We start from the raw sequence: 23,031 nt of genomic DNA on the forward strand, positions 1-23,031 counted from the left end.
GTCCTAAAAAATCGGATTGAGTGCCTTTAAGTAATTTTTTAGGACTCGCAAGATCCCGTTGAGTGTCTTTAAATTAAGATTTTAGAACTCGCTTTGCATACCCTTAAAAGTATTTTTTTTTAAAAAAAATGCAGCTACAATTTTCATTTTAATTTAAAACAAATATATCCTTTGAGAGTCCAAAATGTATTATATATGTTAGATTTCTAAAATTTTCAAAAGAAAATACAAGAAAATAATTTTTTATTAATTACTCAAAAGTTTGCTTAGAAACAATCAATCTATATTATAAAAATCATATCTACCAATGAAATTGTATACATTTACGTTCTTTGCAATAAGACCCGAAAAACTCTGCAAAATGTCATTGGCGTTCCTGGGATTGAATCTAAACACATTTGGACCATCCCCAGTTTGAAAGAAAGTAGCACCACCACCAGGGAACCCCCCTGCTGCATCAGGGGGTGGCACTTGTCCTTTGAGACCTTCTTCAGCATATTGATCGTATATGGCTCTCTTCAGAGGATCACTTAAAACCTACAACAAAAACCACAGAAAGAATCATATCAACAAAGCCAGAAAACTCATAACAAATATGCTGAGACAAACATATACCAATACCTTTCAATACAAATACAAGTTTTGATCTAATAGTTCTAAAACAAAATATCTTTCACTCATTTAGTTCTGGGTTTTCAATTACACACTCAAACAAACCATCATTAAAACTAAACTAAAAAGCACATGAACAATATGATGATTAAAACTATTGGGTGTACAACCAAAGTCCCACATTGGCTAGAAATAGAAAGGGTCTTGGGTATATAAAGTTGGACACCATCTCCATTGGAATGAGGCCTTTTGGGAAGGTGCCCAAAAACAAATCTGTGAGGGCTTAGGCCCAAAGCGGACAATATCATACCAATGGGGAAATAGATGGTGTCCGACGGACCTTACAAGTGGTATCAGAGCCGGATCCCAAAATTAGCCATGTGAATGTATCCTCGGATTACCAAACAAAAGAGGTGAAGCTTGTTGCTAGAGCCATCAGAGGTTCAGATCTGATTCGAAGGGATTTCGAATCTAGCTGGTGAAGGGATTCATCTAGCTTACTCAAGGGGATCTTGAGTGTTGGAATTGAGCGATTCAGGTATTCGAAGGGATTCGAAGGCCTTGAGTGTTGGAATCGAGCGATTCAGGTATTCGAAGGGATTTCGAATTTAGCTGGTGAAGGGATTCATCTAGCTTACTCAAGGGGATCTTGAGTGTTGGAATTGAGGGATTCAGGTTTAGATCTGTAATCGTCTGAGGAGAGGCAAGGTGGTCCTTTGTTTGAGGGGAGGATTGTTGGGTGTACAACCAAAGTCCCACATTGGCTAGAAATAGAAAGGATCTTGGGTATATAAAGTTGGACACCATCTCCATTGGAATGAGGCCTTTTGGGAAGGTGCCCAAAAAAAAATCTGTGAGGGCTTAGGCCCAAAGCGGACAATATCATACCAATGGGGAAATAGATGGTGTCCGACGGACCTTACAAAAACAAACAAACAAAAAAAACAGTTTTTGAGAATCAAACAAGCCATGCACACGTCCCAATAACATAATCTTTTGTTTTTCTCATAAAAATAAAAGTGGGCAGTAAGTAAATACCTCATACGCCTCAGAGATATGTTTGAACTTGGTCTTTGCATCTTTCTTGTTGTTGGGATTCTTATCAGGATGCCATTTCATGGCGAGCTTTCTATATAAGCTTTCTTGAGATCATCATTCGTGGCTTTCAATAATTTTCTTAACCCAATATTTACACTTGTAACTAAAAAAATATGTCAGCCACTTGTTAAACATTTGTTTTCTTATCCTTTTTTCTAATGAAAGAAAGTTATTTTTCTTTTTGTTCTAAAAAAGCATGTCAGCCACTAGTTAAACTCTCAAAATGTACGACAAACATAGCTAAATTATCACATCATTATGAATAGTTTCCAAGTGTTAGCAACTATTCTTGAACATAGCTTTTTAACATATGGATACTTATTCAAACCCTCATTTACTTCTGGCCTAATGATTGAGATCACATCTATACAAAATAAAAAAAATACTAATTATATACTCAAACCAAGAAACAAGTAAAATAGAAAATTATCCAACTGTTAATTCTTAAAATTCAAACATCATATTCTAATTTCAAGAAGATTCATACTAACCAGGACATATTGGAAGCACTGCAATTGACATTCCAACAAATGCCAAGGCAACAGTCCCCCCAGCAAGCCCATCAAGACCATATGTTAAATTAACTCTGTTTCCCATAGAAACAAGACAAAATGAGGTCAATCAGTACCCATTTTATTCAGGGAACAAAACAAGCTGTCAAAGGAGACACGGATGAAAATTGTGATACTTCTCCTACCATAATTCTTGGAGTGAAAATATGTTGAAACTTTCGGTTTTAGTATTAAAAACTAATAGCTGAAGTATTTTAGTATTTAACCAAGCTAGTTTTTATTAATTTCTAGTTCCAGCTATTAACCCAAAAGATTATATACACATATAAATATATGTAGAACATATTAAGCAAAAGTTGTAAATATGAGCAGAAAAAAATTCTGAGACATATATGTCATTAGCAAGACAGAACATAATGTTTCCTTAGTAGAAAATAATATCAGTAAAATTAAGAAAGGAACATACAGTAGTGAATCTTGAATCATATTACCACAACACACCACCTTCATATCATATCATATAACAACTTCAGTCATCTAAATTAATCAGTAATAATGCAAAATTATATTAAGAATAATCTTCTAGCACACTTGCAAAGGAACACAAGAAAATAGAACAAACAAAACGAAACATCGCTGCCCCTGCAAAGCTTCAATCAATCTCCAACAAGACGAGCTAACTAGGCTAGAAAAAGTCTATTGATAGCAACATGATAGTTACAAGAAAATATGACTAAGGTACAAAATATATGGACAGAATATTCCAACTACTGATAATTAAGATCATTACAGCCACTAAATTTCTATCTTCCAAGCTCACTTCACAACCTGTGTGGACAAAGTTATATTGTTCTGACTACTAAAATCTGAACCACCAATAGATAGTATTAAATTTTGCCTGTGGGACCAATTAGTGGTAGAAATTGAATGGTTTGATGAATAATAAGAAAAAAGAATGTTTAATAATTTGTTGTCTGGCTATCTGTACGAGTGAGAAACTAATGCTTTTTAGTGCTATTTAATAATCTTGCATATGTGTAAAATGGGAAAGAAAAGTAGAGAAACTAAGGCAAGTTGAGTAGAAAGAAGGGAAAAATACACACACACACAGAGTAGGGCAGAGATATTCTTTCAATAGGATGTGCCAGCAGCTCGCCAAAGTTGTAGATATTATCTCCAAGCAGTGCTGAAAGTGATAAATCAAATGCCAAGTCCTAAAAAATTGTACAAAAAAATCAAAATACTGAAACTAACATTCAAAACAGCTGGAAAAGTTTAATGCATGTTGTTGGTCAAACAAAATTTCTCTAAAGAGGCTCCAATTTAGAGAATACATTTTTAAGAAATCTGAATTTATTCTTTTGCCAGCTGGCCATAAATTAACCTTGTATGATTGTTTCACAAGATTCACAATACAAGAAGACCACATAAGAAAACTACTTAGCAATATATACACTGAAAACACAAATCTTCTCATTTCAACGAATTATAGAACATTGATTGAGTTCAAAAGACTTGAGAAAAGATAATGTGCTTACATAAAAAAACAAAATCATGACAGGATCTCTTTCTTTTCTTTTTGTTCTTAGCCAAATAATGCAATGTTATAGATGAGGGTCACAAATGTAAAAGAGAAAAAAATATTTAAAGCATCTTCACCGGTCAGATGCTATTACCTAAAGATTATCTTAAATAACTCAAACTATTATTATAGGATTCAATAAAATGCCCAAACGAGCTTTTATCCCATTCCCGTGATCTTACAAAAGTCGATACAACCTTATATTTGCAGCTTTAAAATAGGACCATTAATTTCCTAATACACCACAATAGAAGCCCTTACTTAAGATGATGGGAGACAACAAAAACTGAAGTAATTAGATAAACACAAATAAATGGTCACCATGAATCTAAAGAGAATGACAACAGACAACCTTCACACACAATACATCTTGACTACAAAGAATTCAAGATTTACACAACATGATCAGTTGAGGGGGCAAAAAGCTATTCAAAATTATAATTACAAAAATAACCAATATGAATACAGTGTATAAACAAACCAAATTCTTTGCAACAGTATCCCACAAATTGTAGGACAAAGCTCTCAATAGCTGAAGAACAATTGTTGATGACAATCTGAATTTTTTTTTTTTTACTTGATTTTTAAACTATTTTAATTTCCTATCGGTCACTAACTCCAACGTGATATATTAGTGTTAATTAGCTTTTAGAAACTTAATACTTTGTTACTTTTAAAAATATGTCTTTTTGTTTTGATTACATTCGAAGCCTCATTACTTTAGTAATTTATTATTCTAATTTTACTTATATTTTAGTAACTTTGATATTTTCGAAAAGGTAACTTATTATTTCAGTTACTCTTTAGTAACTTATTGAATCCATTACTTTTCGAAACCTGTTTTGTTTTGGATAACATAATTTCATTACGTAGTACCAAATATGTAATAGATAAATATTAACTTATCCACCTGACTGACTATGTAAGCAGAAATGAAAAAACAAACAAATAGAATGATATGTCCAAAAGTAAAAAAATAAAAACATATGTTCATTACTTCAAAAGTTTTATTGTACAGTTTGGTAAAAGATATATAATGTAGAAAACATGAAGAAGAAGAAAATATATAGATCATCCTTGTTTCTACACAAAACAATAACATAAAGAAAGATTATAACATAAAAACACAGTGAACTCAACAAAGCCTTTAAAACTTCCTCATCTCATTTCAGAGGAATATGATTGATTCCTGAGACTATTGCAAAGCATTTGAAATAGAATAAATAAAGTCCAAGAAGCCTGTTCACATATGAATTAACATATACACAGAACATACATTACGTACTGACACAATTCCAAACCATTAATCTTTGCTTAATCCACTATTCATATAAAGTCAAGAGAGTGACAAGATAAAAGCTAGAAAAGGTATGGCCTATATGATGAGTCAACCAAATTTTAAATTAAGTGCATATATTAAACCCCTTACTAGTGTTTAAGGTTGGCACTGCCACACCACATCGAAGCTTGACCCAAAAACAAGGAAGATATCCACAATAAAATAGACCAAACATGGTACTACTAAGCTGTGAAAAATGAGGATTTCCTCTATGTAAAAGTAGTACCATAGCCACAATAAAGGCAGTTGATGTCTCAGAAACATCAATATGACTATATATATATATTTATATATGCATTGTATATTTGTAAGGACACAATTTAAGCACTATACCATGCCCAGCTATATATATATATATTTACAGAGATCTCAAACCAAAAAATATATACCCAAATATCATTTTGAACCCAGATATTTAAGAAAAAAAAAAGTTGACGAAAAAACTTACCTGTTCGACCTCTTCAATACAGATACAGTCGACCCTCGCCTGCGCCATTCAAGCCCTCGCCTACACCGTTCAAGCCCTCACCATTAGAGCTCTGCGCCGTTCAAGCCCTCGCCACAGCTGAGAGAGGATGAGAGATTGAGAGCCAATGGCGGTGCCAAACCAGGAAGGGAGAGAGGGAATGACGGCAATGGGAACGGCCAAACCAAAAAGGGAGAGAGAGAGTGACAGCAAAGGGAGAGAGAGACTGAGATTGAGTCGTGAAAGAGGAGGACTTAATTTTGTGTGTGAGAGTGAACAAAAAAATGACGGTGGTAGACCAAAATTTTCTCCATACCTAATTAAATCCCCAATTTTCGAAGAAATGAAGTATTATGTCTCTTTTACTAACAATTTTAAGGATGTTTTAGGGAGTCTTTAATACTTTTTTAGGACTCTCAAAGCAAGTCCTTAAAATTGTTAAGTAAATGAGAATATAAAAAATACTTATTTTTTAGTTTATATTTTTTTAAGACTCGCATTTATTTTTAAAAGTCCTTAAAATTGTTAAGTAAAAGAGCATATTTTCAGCCCAAATTTTTTTAGGACTCGCATATTTTTTTAAGACACTCATTGCAAGTCCTAAATTGTGTTTTTTCAGGACTCTCAATGAGTGTCTTAAAAACTCTATAAACAATTTTAAGGACTTTCATTTAGGTGCGTGTCCTAAAAAAGTGTCCCGTAAAAGGTATTTTGTAGTAGTGTTTGCATATAGACAACTTCTATAAAAAAATGTTTAGGTTCAAATTAATATAAATATATTTGTTATTATTATTGTTTATTATAATTTTTAATTAGATTAATTATAATTGTTAGTTATACTATAATTATAATTTTTTGTATTTATAGTTATAATATTATTGTATATCTTTATTTAATAAATATGTCATTATGACGGAGGTTTCATAGGTAGAGGTAGGACGACGAGATTTAGCTAAAGAATGACCTTGTTGACGCGGTTCTTCGCCAACAGGTAATTAAGAGAAGAAGAGAAAGGGATTAGTGCTAAAGGTGAACCGAAATAGATATATGATCTTAGAGGATGAAAGAGGTGACTCAAGACACGTTTTTTAAGTGGTTCGAAGGTTAAAATCCTTCTACTCCACTAGTCAATATTATTGATCTATACTGAGTATTTGATTACAGAGTATTTCTTACAAGAGATTATTTTTCCAACCTCTATCAACTCCCAGGGTCTCCATATTTATAGGAGAAGGCACCTGGAAGTTGGTAAGAAGGTCATCCGTGACCTTCTTAGCTGTCGTATCAATTCTGTGACATTCATGATTAATTCCTAAACCTGACACATAAGTGTGGTCAAATCAATAGGTAAGGAGGTAATGGGCCGCACGGCCCAACCCAGTCGTGGGTGTCTGAACACGCACGTTCCTGCTGCGTGTCCGAGAAGTCAGGGGGATATCAGACACGTGATGCCTGATATATGCATGTTTACCTTGCGTGTGTTGACTTCACAAAGGGTCACAGCCTCCATATCCAGCTCGTACCATGAGCTGCATACTTAGCTCGGTCTTCGACCTTCGGAATCCCTGCCCCGGCCTTGGGCAGTGAAGGCGAGCTCTTGGGGCTTCCTCGAGCTAAGAAGGCACGACATTACGACAGAAGCTCCAGCCCTGGGGATGATCATGAGGTAATCAGGGTTAGGCCGAAGCTCGGCTTGCTAATCAGGGCGTACACCTGCCCCCCAAGCTCCTGCTCCCCAAGCTCCTGCTCGTGGTATATCATGCTACGACCACAGCAGGGGCTTTCAGACTTCCCCATGAACTCTTCGTATTCCACTTGTTATGCAGGTGCCTGATACGTGGAACATCATGGGTTGTGACGGTACGTCTTACGAGAACCGCATTTAATGGCCTAGCCTATGCCCAGCCCTCATTTCGTATTTCGAGTGGAGGGCCTCGGATCCCTCATCAGGGCCATCCAATGGCCCTCTACACGTGATCCTTTATGCATATAAAAAGGGGTGGCCACCCTACGCATGGGCCACCCTTTCATTCGAAATTTTTCAAACTTCTCTTCTTCTTCTCTCTTTATCTCAGAAGAACAAACCCTCTACTCTGTTACTGCTACTTTCAGCGTTCAAGAAGCTTAGGCGCACGGACTTCTTCAAAGCTTTGGAAGCCAATACACCGACGAAGCTTTTACCAAGGCGACACCTCCATTCACCTCCCAGCCACACACTGTAAGTTTCCTGACCATGTGCGTTTTGAAAATATATGCCACTGTAGCATAGGTAAAAATTTTACTATAGCCGCATGCAAGGTTTTACTGGGCTTTGTGGATACGGAGGGTGAAAGCCCTTTTTAGGTTAGGGTATCTTTGTTGTAGGAAACCATTTTAGAGTATGGGTTTTAGGATGCTTTCTCTGGGGAAAATTTTCTGGGTAGGAGTTTTGGTAATTTTAGGTGCAAAACCGGGTAGCTTAGGGAACACACCTCACAGGCGGTTTTGCAATTTTCTGCCTACTGAAACTTTCACCCCAAGGAAAATTCTATCCTAACCCTCCCGACACACGAATCCCGAGTACTCGGGGATCTGTTGGGAGCACAGGCGCGTGTTCATCGAACTGCGTGGTCCCACTCTCCACGGACTGGGCTTACCTCAGCTCGTGCAAATAATAATTGCTTTTTCCTCATGCTTGGGTCACCTTTTCTGAGATGTTTTCTTTTGTTCGTTAGGCGACCAGATGGCTCCAAAGAGGAATCTCCCCCAGAAGAACATCAGCAGCTCGGCCTCCCAGCAAGACTGAGGAAAGGCTGCAATGCCTAGCTCCCCGATCCCCCGCTCCGGGCCGGCAGTGGAGAAGGAGGTCGAGGTGGCCCCTGATGCATTCTTTGAGGCGGAGAGGATCGTCTCAAAGATAACCAACCAGGTGAAGATTAACAAAATCTTCATTTCCCACAACATCGCCCTGGGGAAAGCATCCGTAGTGGCCTGACCTACTTCAGATGGCGAGCGGAGTTGTGCGCCGCTCGACGAGTCGTTCGCGGCCTGGAGCGGTGAACACTTTAAGGCAGGGGCCTTCCTTCCACTAGATCAGTATTTTGCTGTTTTTCTCAACTACGTTGGGTTGGCCCCGTTTCAGCTCCCCCCCAACTCCTACCGTCTATTGGCAGGGTTGAGGTATTTGTTCTAGAAGCACGAGTGGGAGGTCCCCACTCCTGCAGACATTTTATATTTCTTCTGCCTCAAAGCCAGCTCAGACCAGTGGGGGCGAGGCAACGGGTTTTACTATCTAACCCGGTTTCCCAATACAGCGGCGGTCATCGAGCTGCCCAGCCACCCTAATGACTTTAAGGACCAGTTCTTCATGTCAACTGGGTTCCGGAATTGCGAGCATCACTATTTCAATCGTCCTCGTAAGTTTTCTCCGACCTTTAAGTGTCATTTTAGCTCCTCCCGTACCCCGTTCTGACTCAGACTAATCTTCCAGCCATCTTCGCGAGGACAGAGAAATCTGTGACCCTCGGGGCCCAATACGAGACACTGGCGGGCTTGCCCCCCAGTGAGAAGGACTACCGGGTGCTCGTGACGGACGAGACGATGGTGGCTTGTAAGCTGATTTTCCCAAATCAGACTTTGAATCTGAGGAGGCCTCGGGGGCCTCCCCCAGTTTGCTCCTCTATGCCCATCATCGTGGAGGAGGTCGCGATGGACGAGGACGAGGAGGACGAGACTGCACTTGTGAGGAGCAGGAAGCGGGCACTGGAGGTCGCCCAGATAACGGACGAAGAGAGGATCCAGTCCGGAGCAGCCGCGGGTCCCTCGGGCCAAGGTAACCTTTACATATTTAGGAACTTAGATAGGGCCATCTCCGACCCCCGGCTAGCTAGATTCAACCCCCGACAGCTCATCCATCGTCACCGAAGTGATCCGGACCTGGACACAACCCTGCTCCACTGCGTCGATCGGCTCGTGTTGGACTACCAAGATAGCCGACCTAGGGGTTTCGTCGTAGTAGATAACACCCTAGCCTTTAGGTTGATCCTATTCGAGGAGTATGGGACCAACCTCTGTTCATGGCCATCACTCCGGAGGGGTATCTTAGCTCCGAGGCTTAGGAAGTATGTAGGAGAATCTAGCCCTGAGTCAGACCCGGACCCAGAACTTGCGCCAGTTCGGGAAGTAATCGTCTTAGGTTCTTCTTCCAGCTCGGGGGGTAGGGCTGCCTTAGTATTCGCATACTTTTTTACCTTTAACCCTTTGTCTTTGTCTCTGTATGGTTGCTAACTTGTACTAACCATGTTTTTGTTTTGACAGAAGAGATGTCTCAGTCCGAGGAGAGCCTGCGAGGCGCACTCTTCGGGGGGAACCCCTCAGCCGGCCCAAGAATGAAAAGGCTCCGGGCATCCAAGAGCGCCGCTAGGTTCTCCACCAAGTCTCCGGCAAAGGAGAAGGAGAAAACCCGGCAGACCAGGTCACGGGAGCGATTCTTCCTGCTGCAGGAGCAGGACAAATGCCTCCACCACCTCCGCGAGCTCCAGCCGCCACCCAGGACGCAGGAACGGAGCTCGGGACTTCAGCCGTGGTGGCCTCCGATGTACGCATCCCAGTCAATCCCCAGGACCTGGAGAAGATCCCAGAGGCCTTTCGAGGAACGGTGTATGAGTCGGCGAACTACGTCGTCAGCCATATATACAAGTTCACCGAGAAGGAACTCCGGGCTATTGAGACAATGAGCTCGGTTGGCGTAATGGAGTCTTCAATGAGCATGACCCTAACGGGTAAGCTGCCATGTTTTCTTTAAAGCTTTTACCATTACACTTTGCCTTATTTTTCCTCTAAGGCAATTTATCTTTCATTTCTCACAGGGCGTCGTCGCTCTTCACCGGAGCATCATCAGGGCGAAAACTCAGCTCGAGGATATGAGGGCCGAGCACCAGGCCTCTCTTCAGGAGGCTAAGGCGACTAAAGATGCCTTGGCGACCTCGAAGGCCGAGTTGGAGAAGACCCGCTTGAAGGTCCAAGAGCTCGAGACCTCCCTTGCCACCTCGCGGACAGACCTCGAGGCTGCGAAGACTGAGATCCAGGCCACCCTGGAGGCCGAACGGACCACTTCGGAGCAGTCCATGGAAGATCTGTTCTATCACTGCTGGGCCTACAATCCGGAGGCTGACTTTTCTTTCATGTCACCGAGTCTTTGGGCGCGCTTGCTGGTGAAGTTCCAAGCTCGCCTTGAGAGAGAGGCGCCGCCTTCGGAAACTAGGGAAGGCTCTGGCGCGGCGGAGCAGAGTGAGACAGCGACCTCCCAGGGGCCATCTGACGGAACTTAGGGCGTTTTTTCTCTTTTGCCCTTGAATATTTTTAAGTATTTTTTTTTTTATGTAACCTTCGCATGAGGTGTTTTCACCTCGAGACAATTTGCTTTGACGTTTTTAATTTACGCTTTTTCATGCCTTTTCGCGCTTTGGTTACAATAATTTTTTTTGAGAAACTTAGTTCGCGTTAATTTTTATCCATATCTCGAGCTCTTTAGGAAGAACATCGATCAATAGATTTAAATTAACGTCTAAGTTTTATGACCCGGTTAAAACCAGGAACTTAATTTGAAAACTTAGTTCGCGTTAACTTTTATCCATATCTCGAGCTCTTTAGGAAGAACATCGATCAATAGATTTAAATTAACTTCTAAGTTTTATGACCCGGTTAAAACCAGGAACTTAATTTGAAAACTTAGTTCGCGTTAACTTTTATCCATGTCTCGAGCTCTTTAGGAAGAACATCGATCAATAGATTTAAATTAACTTCTAAGTTAATGACCCGGTTAAAACCAGGAACTTAATTTGAAAACTTAGTTCGCGTTAACTTTTATCCATATCTCGAGCTCTTTAGGAAGAACATCGATCAATAGATTTAAATTAACTTCTAAGTTTTATGACCCGATTAAAACCAGTATAGGACTTAGTCAACATTAACCCTTATCAATATCTCATGCTTTTAAGAAAACAACGGTCAATCGATAAGAATCAACATCTAAGTCGTTAAGGAGACCTGGTTATATCCAGGTACCATATGCCCCCCAAGTAATTGGGAAAGGGTCTTTTGTGGTTACTTTAAGATTACACTTGCAAATATGCATAAAAAGCTGATTTTCATTAATACATAAAGAGTGGCCTTGCAGGCCTTACAAGTGGATCATTGATAATATCTCTTTAAGTGGATGGCGTTCCAAGTCTGCGGGACCGCCCCTCCATCAAGTCGAGCTAACTTATAAGTTCCCTCCTTGATGACTTCGATGACCTGGTATGGTCCTTCCCAGTTCGGTCCCAAAACTCCATCTTTCGGATCTTTTCCGGCGAGGAAAACTCTCCTCAGGACCAAGTTTCCCATGCTAAAGGCGCGTTTTCTGACCTTGGTGTTGAAGTAGCGGGTGATTTTCTGCTGATAATGGGCGAGCTGGAGTTGCGAATCCTCTCGCCTTTCCTCAACCAGATCGAGGGAATGGCATAGGAGCTCATGGTTTCGATCTTGGTCGTAAGACTGGACTCTATGCGAAAGAACCTTTATCTCCACGGGGAGGACTGCCTCACTCCCAAAGGTTAAGGAAAAGGGAGTATGACCCGTAGGAGTCCGATGCGAGGTCCGGTGTAACCCCCCAAACTCCAGGGACCGTTACAGTGTGCCTTGTAAACAGTGCTAAACTCGCTAATCGAGTCATATGGCCAAAATCATGAACTAAGTATGATTAGCAGTTTAGGGATTAAAAACTTTGGTTAGGATGTAACGTTTCACTAGAACGTTTAATATAAACGTTGGGATCCCGAAAATATAAATTTCAGAGTTTATTACAGAAAATATTTACAACAGGCCGTTCTAAGCGGCAAAACAGGGTTCAACCCTAGTTCCACTTTAAACCTCGGCCGTGGCGGTCGAGCAGCTGCATATGTACACATCATCACCTAAGCTCTTCAACTCAAGGATGGTCCAGCTTCCTCTTGCCTTTACCTGCACCACACAGCACCCGGGAGCCGAAGCCCAGCAAGAAAACATAACACTATACATAAGCATTATCAAATGATTATCATTATAATCACACGAAGCATAAAGCTTCCAAACCAATGAGTGAACATCATATGATTCAAGAGGGAGAGTGGCTGCTAGGTAAGCCACTAGCCTCCAAGCACTTATTTCATTCATCGACCCTCGAGGTCGGTTGGGAATTAATGCTCTTTGAGTCATTCAATGCTGATGGTCGATTAGATCTAATCTCCGTTGGCTTGCGTGAACCACACTAAGAACGTTCAGACTAATCAGTCAGCGCTATGTGACTAGTGTCCAGTATCACTGCCGAACTTGACTAGTAAGTCACAGCTTCACAGTTGTTACTAACACCTTTGCCAATTCTGACTAACGAGTCAGTGCAACGTGACCAGTGCCCAGTACCACTGCCGAACCTGACTAGTGAGTCACAGCTTCACAGTTGATACCAACACTTTTTCAAATTCTAACTAACGAGTCAGTGCAACGTGACCAGTGCCCAGTACCACTGCCGAACCTGACTAATAAGTCACAGCTTCACAGTTGATACTAGCACCTTCGCCAAATCTGACTAATTAGTCAGTACCATGCACAAGTAAGCAATGCTATCAATATGTTTCATATGCCAGTTATCCAAGAATAGGGCATTCAGCACGCTTACTAAATAGTTGCTAGCATAATCATGATCATGCACAAACTCAGAGACTCAAGCTCTGGCCAATCTCATATTCATCACTCATGGCATGCCCTAATCACATGTTTCTCGTGCATCACATGCATCACACTTAATCATCCAGCATACCCCAATAATAATCATATGCAATTGGACAAGATCGCCAAGCATTCACTATGCTATCAATGTTTACATCTAAACATCCAACATGCATCAATCATAGCCATGCATGTCACATACGGGGTGCAGTTTTCTTACCTTGGGTTCGAGCGAGAATTAATAAAAGAAACGACCTTTGAGAACGATCAGCTTTTAATCCTTTAGTGGTCACCTAGTCATAACCAAACATATAGAATACCATTAATAAAAATGTTTAATATAAGTTCCCAAACCAATATCTAGCCTCTGGGACATCAATCCCCACTTAACCGGGTACTAAGTTCAACCCCAAGGCCTATGGCTTGAATCCCCAAGCTTAAAACACCATTTTTGGGCTAAAAGGTCACTAAGGACCGCGGCCCTCATTGGCCATGCCGCAGCCCGCCCCTCAGACAGAGGCGCCCAAACCCAGCATCTTCCAAGGGCCGCGACTCTCCCTGGCCATGCCGCGGCGCAACACCCAATTTTGCCCAGAAAAACCCAGCACGCACATCAGAATGTCCCCTGCATTTTCCCTTAGAACCAGCCCCTCAAATTAGCCCAAAACCTCTTCCAAACACTCATTCAAACCCCTAGACATCACCCATAACCTCCTCTCATCAATACCCAAAATAAACATCATCCAAACCTCCATTAATTCAAACTTTCCACAAATGATTCACAAGTTAAAAACTAAAACTCAAAACAGAGAATGAACCAGAAACTAATGGTTGAAGCTTACCTCAAACACGATTTGAATCCACTTTAATGGCTGAACTCAAGCTAAACCTCCCCAAGCTTGACTCCTTAGCTTGCTTCCTCAAGATAGGCTCTCAAAACCTAAAGAAAAGGGTGAAGGAGAACTTGTACGGGAAGGAAGGGAGAAAGAAGGGATAGACTCTATTTTAATCTACCACTTTCCACAGCCAGCAGCCTTTAAATCATAAATATCGAAAACTCAAAATGACCAAAATACCCTTAAGCCAATAAAAGCCTCTAAACCACCATTTCAAGGGTAAAATTGGTACTTTCCACCTATCCCGTTAATCATAATTAATGCTTCCCAATTCCCACTAATCTCCATATTTTCAATTAGCAATAAATCACATCCCATTACCCTTTAATTCCTGGTAATGCTCTAATCAATAAATTCACCCCGAGACTCACCCCGAGCCCCGAACTTAAACCCGTTATGACTAGAGCGAACACTTACATCTCCTGATCGTCTCATGTCGAAAAGCTCAAACCAATACACCCTATAATGTGGCAATATTAATTAATCTCAACCATGCACCCAAAATATACATTTACGCCCACTGTGGCCAAATTACCAAAATGCCCTTGCATTATAAATATGAGTCCATATGCATGCATTCACCATCATATAATAATATAATTCACATAAACATGCATATAATCTTTAAATATCATAATAAATCATTTATGGCCCTCCTGGCCTCCTAATCAAGGTCCTAAACCTTATTAGGAAATTTGGGGCATTACATCCGGTATGCCCATAGGACCTGGGGGAGTTGCTCTGGCCAGACCCCATTTGCTTCATCTAATCTTTTCTTGAGGCTCACCTTTAGGGTCTTGTTGACAGCTTCGACCTGGCCATTAGCCTGAGGATAGGCCACGGAGGAGAAACTTTTCACAATCCCATGTATTTAACAGAACTCGGTGAACAAGTCGCTGTCGAACTGAGTGCCGTTATCGGAGACGATCTTCCTGGGCAGGCCGAAGCGACAGATGATGCTTTTAACCACGAAGTCAAGCACATTTTTGGATGTTATCATTGCCAACGGCTCTGGCTCAGCCCACTTAGTAAACTAGTCGATGGCTACCAAGGCGTAATGGACCCCGCCTTTTCCAGTGGGGAGGGCGCCAACCAAGTCTATCCCCCAAACGAAAAACGGCCATGGGGACGAGATCATCTTCAGCTTGAACGGAGGAGCTCGAGCAACTGCAGTGAATCGCTGGCACTTGTCACACTTCTTCACGTACGAGATCGAGTCTTTGGATAGAGTTGGCCAGTAATACCCTTGCCTGAGAAGCTTTAAGGCCAAGCTCTACCCCCCGGTGTGGTCTCCACAGAATCCTTCGTGAATTTCTTGCAGGATGGCCTTCGCTTCACTTGGAAGAACGCATCGGAGGAGAGGTAGGGAATGCCCACGTCGGTACAACACCCCATCGACCAACGTGTATCTCAGAGCTTGATACAGGATTCTCCGTGCATCGTTACGCCCTTCAGGCAGCTTTCCCTCGACGAGATATTCAAGAATGGGGGTCATCCAGGTCGGCCTGGCGTCGACCATCTCGACCTCCGCCCGGTCTTCTTCTATACTTGGTATTTCCAAGAATTCTATTGGCACCAACCCCAAGGTCTCCGTCTCTCCCGAGGTGGCGAGCTTGGCAAGAGCATCTGCATTAGCGTTCTGTTCCCGAGGTATCTGTTCGATCGATCCTCGCTCAAATGCGGACAGCTCGGCTTTTATCTTTGCCAGATAGGCGGCCATCTTGGGTCCTCTCGTCTGATACTCGCCCAGAACCTGGTCTACCACGAGCTGGGAGTCACTGAAGCACTGGACGGAGCTCACCTTTAACTCCTTGGCCATCCTCAGCCTAGCCAACAAAGCTTCGTACTCCGCCTCGTTGTTGGAGGCCTTGAATCCGAACCTTAGCACCGAGTGGAATCTATGTCCCTCGGGGGATATCAGAATGATTCCTGCCCCGGAGCCGTTCTCGTTGAATGAACCATCCACAAAGATCCTCCACAATGATTGGGGCGAGGTGACCTGAGGTGAGCCCTCTGCTGGATTCTCCTGGAATCCCGTGCATTCTGCCACAAAATCGGCGAGGGCCTGACTTTTTATAGCAGTTCGTGGAGTGTAGAAAATCTCGAACTGACTGAGTTCGATCGCCCATTTTAACAAACGTCCTGATGCTTCAGGTTTTTCCAAAACCTTCCTTAGAGGCTGATCGGTCATGACGTGTACTGAGTGAGATTGGAAGTACGGCCTGAGCTTTCGCGAGGCCGTGATTAGGCAGAACACCAATTTTTCCATCAGTCGGTATCGTGATTCTGCCCCGAGAAGTCTCTTGCTGATGTAATAGACTGGCTTCTGAACTTGGTCCTCTTATCGTACTAGTACGGCACTAGCTACATCCTCAGTGACAGCCAGGTAAAGAAAAAGAGGCTCTCCTGCCTTGGGTTTGGATATCACGGGCGGTTCAGCCAGATGTGCCTTCAGGTCGAGGAATGCGCTTTCGCATTCTATTGTCCATTCAAACTTCTTGTTTCCTCGGAGCAGGTTGTAGAAGGGCAAACACTTATCGGTTGACTTGGAAATAAACCGGTTGAGCGCTGCCACTCTTCCTGTTAAGCCTTGGACATCTTTCCGCGACCTGGGCGGAGGAAGCTCGAGCAGTGACCTGATCTTATCGGGGTTTGCCTCGATTCCTCGGGTATTGACTATGAACCCCAGGAATTTCCCTGACGCGACTCCAAAAGTACATTTCTGGGGATTGAGCCTCATGTCGTATTCTCGTAGTATTTTAAAACATTCTTCCAGGTCGGAAACATGGTTATCGGCAGTCTTTGACTTGACTAGCATGTCATCAACGTACACTTCCATGTTTTTACCGATCTGGTCCGCGAACATTCTATTTACTAGCCTTTAGTAGGTAGCTCCGGCGTTCTTCAGTCCGAACGGCATGACCTTATAGCAATAGACATTAGTCGGGGTCATGAAGCTGGTGTGTTCCTGGTCCGCCGGATTCATCGCGATCTGATTGTAGCCTGAGTACGCGTCCATAAAGGACATGAGCTCGTGCCCCGCCGTGGCATCCACCAGCTGGTCAATCCTTAGCAATGGAAAACAATCCTTGGGGCAGGCTTTATTCAGGTCGGAGAAGTCGATGCAGGTTCGCCATTTTTCGTTGGGCTTTGGAACTAGCACGGGGTTGGCAACCCAAATTGGAAACTTGGCTTCGCGGATAAAGCCACATTTTTTGAGTCGGGCTACTTCTTCTTCTAGGGCTTTAGCCCGGGTTGTTCCTAAACGTCTTTACTTCTGAGACTTGGCAGGAATGCTTTTATCCAGATGTAGCGTGTGCATGATGACACTCGGGCTAATCCGCACCATGTCCTCGTGGGACCAGGCAAATACGTCTAAGTTAGCCCATAGAAACGTCGTCAGCTCCGCCTTCCTCTTGCCGCAGAGATTTTTCCCGAGCTTGACCATCCGTGATGGATTTTGTGGATCAAGGTTCACCTCCTCGAGCTCCTCAATAGCCTGGAGCTCGGATCTATCTTCGCCTACTTGGGGGTCAATATCCTCACTTAAAGCGACATTTCCCCCTTTGGCGCTTTGAGGTTTTTCAATCTCAGGGTCCTCTGAGGGTTCCTGAGATTCCTCTTCACTCAGAATGGCCATAGCTAGCTGCCCGAGTTTAGATTTTCCCTTCATGGAAATGTTGTAGCATTCCCTGGCAGCGAGCTGATCGCCCTGGATAGTGCAGATTTCTGTTGAAGTAGGGAACTTCATGGCGAGGTGTCGAATGGAAGTGATAGCCTCGAAAGCTATGAGCGTAGGTCAGCCCAAAATGGCGTTGTAAGTAGTGGGGCAGTCTATGACCACGAACTCGAGTAGTTTGGAGACTGTCCGATATTCTTCCCCTAGGGTGATCACCAGCTCGATCGTCCCTATCGCCGCTGATCCTTCTCCCGAAAAACCATACAGCATCATGGAGGTTGCCTTTAGCTCAGCGACGGTCAAACCCATCTTCCCTAAGGTGGATTAGAATAGGAGGTTCACCGAGCTCCAGTTGTCTATTAGTACCCTCCTCACTCTCCGGTTGGCGAGCTGGACTGCTACAACCAAGGGATCATTGTGAGGGAACTGGACATGGCTTGCATCTTCCTCCGTAAAAATGATTGGTTGCCTCTCCAATCGCTGCTGCTTTCACTGGCGCTGCTCCGGGACGAACTCCCCTCCGTTGTGAGCCTTTAGTTCATTCACGTATCTCTTTTGGGCACCTCTGCTCGTGCCAGCCATGTGCGGTCCTCCATAGATGGTGGATATCTCTCCTCCGACCAAGGGAGGAGGGACATCCTAATCTACCCGAGACCCGGGCTGACTAGCTTGGGCTTCTTGAGCAGGTCGACTCGCTGGGACCCTGTTCTGCGAGTATTGAGCCAAGGGGCCGGCTCGGATGAGAGTCTCGATCTCATCTTTTAAATGCCTACAATCGTTAGTATTGTGGCCGATGTCGTTATGAAAACGGCAAAATTTGGAAGTGTCTCTCTTTCCCTTGTGGTGCTTCAATGGCTCCGGCCTCTTCCAAGGGACCCGAGTAGAGTTGGCCAAGAAGATACTCTCTCTGGACTGGGTGAGCTCGGTATACGTCATGAAAACAGGCTTAAACTTTTCTACGGACTTATTCTTCTTTTGGCCGTGCTGACTGTTTTCGCCATTGCCCTTTCTTTTGCCTCCGCCGGGCTGGTTGCTCTGTGCGACGTTTGGGGTCGTTGCCACGACCTCCGTCCCTACTCCCGCGAACTGATCGGGAACCTGGCTGGTTCCCGCAGCTGAGGCTTCGGCTTCTTCAAAGTTTATCCATTCGTGGGCCCTGTTAAGGAATTTGTTGACCGAGCTGACTCCCTTCCTCTGTATATCCTTCCATAGGTCTTCTCCGACAAGGATTCCGGTTCTCATGGCCATGAGCTTGGAGCTATCATCCGCGTCTCTAGCCCGAGCAGCGACGTTCGCGAATCTGCTCAGGTAGGCCTTCAGAGTCTCACCAGGCTGCTGTCTCATGTTAGCTAGGGAGTCGGCCTGAACACAGGTGGCCTGGAAGGCTCAGAATGCCCTTTTGAAGTCGACTGAGAAGGTCTTCCAGGAATTGATTGACTGTCTTTTACTTTGCTTGAACCACTGCCTGGCAGGTCCAGTCAGTGTTGAGGGGAAGATCAAGCATCTCAGCTCCGTGCCAATGTTATGGGCCATCATTAGGGTGTTAAACATCCCTAAATGGTCTGACGGGTCTCCGTCCCTGTTGAACTTTGACAAGTGAGCCATACGGAAACCAGATGGGTATGCCGCTGATGCTATATTGGGGGGCGAAGAGTTCCATCTCATCTCCCGAATCATATTCATCTTTTTCTTTTTCTGATAGGAGCTTCCTCATCAGCTCCTCCATCTGAGTCAGGCGCTCAAGGGTTTGGTCCTGATGTCCTTGGTTATTCTGGGGCTGTTCAACAGCTCCGGATCCATTGTACACATTTGGTGGGTTATTGCCCCTCCTTTCTTGAGATAGGTTATTTGGGACATTCCCTCCGTTATGTACTCCGGACAGAACCCCCCCTGAACGAGCCTAGCCACCTCCTCCTGCTCTGTCCCCTCTATGAGAGTTGAGGCGATCTCGCAGGTCACCTCCCTGGGTGGTCTGGTGACTTTGTGCCAAACTTAACCGCTGACGGAGGTCTCCCCCAGAGAGATCACTCCGGCGACTGCCGGTCCAGTGGCTCCTGCTGGATAGGCTTGGAGTCCGTCTTTGGTGGTGACGACCTAAGATTTCCCCTGGCGCCCTGCTACACCGGGAAGGTCCAGCTGATGGCGGGTTTCTCCTACTACCCCCATAGGCTGGGATGTCTCGGACGGGCCGAGCAGGAGACGGATATCGGATCGGAGATGGAGGATGCCTGACTGGGGAGGCGATCCTAGTTCCGTCTGGATGGATCAAGTTTGGTGGGGGCCTTTCGGCCCTGCCAACTTGTTGATCCCGCGCCAAGCGATCTGGACGAGGCGCAGGACGGTCATCGGGGACGGGCTGACATTGCGAGCCCTCCCCGGATCTCCTTTGGGAATTTCCTCAAGCTCTCCTGGGCGTCCTCGAGGATGGCTGAGAGCTAGGAGTTGATGTCCTGACCGAACGGTTGTATTGCTGTTGTTCGGTTCTAGGCATTTCCTCAAAGTTTGCCTCTCGATGGTGTGATGAAGGGGTGGAGTTGGCTGCCGGAAGTCTATCCGAACGGCTATGCCTGGACCGATTACCCCGGCAAGACTTAGGAGCCTCGCCTTGCCTCTCTCCGTCGTTAACGCCGGTTATGAGAGGGGGTAATCGGGTCAGGATATCCTGGATTTGCTGGCTAGCTGTTGCTAACTGGCTCCTCAGTTGAGCATTCTCCATCTCCACCGCAGTATAATAACATGGGTTCGGATTAGGTGTCCGAGGCGCCGAACTACCGGTATCATCTTGGCCCACCGGCTGTTTTCCTGGCCGCTGCTGGACTTCAGAAACTTGCTCATCAGGGATGGTAGTATAATGAGCCTCCTGTCCATCATGTTGTTCTGTCTCGTTACCATGCCTAGACCGAGTAGTCACCATAGTTGGATGTTTGCAGCAGCACTAATCAAACTTGCTCTCAATGAAAGCACCAAACTGTTGACGCGGTTCTTCGCCAACAGGTAATTAAGAGAAGAAGAGAAAGGGATTAGTGCTAAAGGTGAACCGAAATAGATATATGATCTTAGAGGGTGAAGGAGGTGACTCAAGACACATTTTTTAAGTGGTTCGAAGGTTAAAATCCTTCTACTCCACTAGCCAATATTATTGATCTATACTGAGTATTTGATTACAGAGTATTTCTTACAAGATATTATTTTTCCAACCTCTATCAACTCCCAGGGTCTCCATATTTATAGGAGAAGGCACCTGGAAGTTGGTAAGAAGGTCATCCGTGACCTTCTTAGCTGTCGTATCAATTCTGTGACATTCATGATTAATTCATAAACTTGACACATAAGTGTGGTCAAATCAATAGGTAAGGAGGTAATGGGCCGCACGGCCCAACCCAGTCGTGGGTGTCTGAACACGCACGTTCCTGCTACGTGTCCGAGAAGTCAATGGGATATCAGACACGTGATGTCTGATATATGCACGTTTACCTTGCGTGTGTTGACTTCACAAAGGGTCACAGCCTCCATATCGAGCTCGTACCACGAGCTGCATACTTAGCTCGGTCTTCGGCCTTCAGAATCCGTGCCCCGGCCTTGGGCGGTGAAGGCGAGCTCTTGGGGCTTCCTCGAGCTAAGAAGGCACGACATTACGATAGAAGCTCCAGCCCTGGGGATGATCATGAGGTAATCAGGGTTAGGCCGAAGCTCGGCTTGCTAATCAGCCCGTGGGAAAATCAGGGCGTACAAACCTAAATTCAGTTGAAGGAAAATTGAGATCTGCAAAGGAGGAGTCAGGAGTGGTGCAGGGGCTTGGGTCGCAACAGATGGCATGAAGTGATCGACAGAGAAGGGAGTGAGGGTCACGATGAAGGAGGAAGAATGATGCACAGATCTAGTTGCACGAGAAGAAGAAGAAGAGGAAAATAAAAGGTTTAAATTTTAGTTTATGCTTTTATTAGGATATTAATTTTGATTTTAATTTTTGGAGTTTAATTTTTTTTGGTTGTTAAGTTTAGGAATTATATTTAATTTTAATGTTAGTTTTACGTTTAAATTATGGAAATAAAAATATTTATGTTTAATTAAAAAAATATTTTTTTTAATTATTTAAATAATACCATAATTAAAAAATTTAAGATTATTTTGATCATATTAAAAGAAAGTTTGACAAAATAGAGTTTAAAGTATTATTTTGTTTTATATTTGAAAACTCAAGGTTGAATTATTATTTAAAAAAATAAAAGGTCTAATCCATAATTTTTGTAGCATAGTTCAATATAGTATTTATTTGTAGTATAGTAATTTTGTACTTAATTTATTACTAACATTTTTTTTTCTACCACTATTTTGTCATCAGTCCCATGTCGCTACGACTTATGCTTAGATTTTACTCAGTATCGATCGAGAGTGTGCTCATATTTAATAGAAAAAGTCAAAGAAAACTCAATTATAATAAGTTTGAGGGTAAAGAAGGTGACATAGAGCGTGCGCTGCAGAGTCCAAAAAAAAATGTCAGCTTATCGTGTTGGAATGAATGTGTTAACCCTTGGTATTCCCAATAACTGAAAAATACATATCCAAGCCTTCAGGGTTTTCGATCTTTTGCAGCATCAAGAAAGAATAGAGTAAGTTAAATTATTATTAATTAGCTGATATTATTGTATTTAAAATTTCCTAGGCTAATGGTCAAGTAAGGACTAACGACCAGGCGTTGTAAAGTCATAAGAAGAATAAAGAGTTTGTGACTGAGTTAATTGAAGCCGATTACATTTACACAAGTATAAGTGTATTTAATTGTTTTCGTAATTATGTTATGTTAAATTTATTAACTTAATTGCTTGTCTTCTACCAGAACATGATGACAAAATTCTTACGATGCAAATCCAACTTGCGTCCTCTTCATTTGACACTTCTGTTCTGCCTCCGTAGATCAAAGATCAATAATAAGGAAGGTACATGGTGAATGACGAAGTGTAGGGTGCAAGTTGAAGTTAACTTGAAGTAGTAGCAACTCTCAGCCAAACATTTCGTCCAATCGTTAGATCAGTTGGATGCTGAACATCAATCATTGCCCTATAACATTCATCACTTAATTTAGATGTTCAACATGCAGCTACCACACTACAAAGAACAATTT

The 23,031-nt window shown here is 43.2% G+C and overlaps 1 protein-coding gene across 1 annotated transcript; it reads right to left on the reverse strand.

Annotated features, from left to right (window-relative positions):
• Positions 1–212: 212 nt before the first annotated feature.
• LOC133785193 (uncharacterized) lies at positions 213–2,307 on the reverse strand. Its single transcript, XM_062224447.1, has 3 exons — positions 2,202–2,307; positions 1,651–1,754; positions 213–537 (listed from the first exon to the last, which is right to left on the reverse strand). The coding sequence occupies exons 1-3, from the start codon at positions 2,305–2,307 to the stop codon at positions 277–279; spliced, it is 471 nt and encodes a 156-aa protein (XP_062080431.1). The 3' UTR covers positions 213–276.
• Positions 2,308–23,031: the final 20,724 nt, after the last annotated feature.

Source organism: Humulus lupulus, chromosome 6, assembly GCF_963169125.1.
Source record: "Humulus lupulus chromosome 6, drHumLupu1.1, whole genome shotgun sequence".
Classification (NCBI taxonomy): domain Eukaryota; kingdom Viridiplantae; phylum Streptophyta; class Magnoliopsida; order Rosales; family Cannabaceae; genus Humulus; species Humulus lupulus.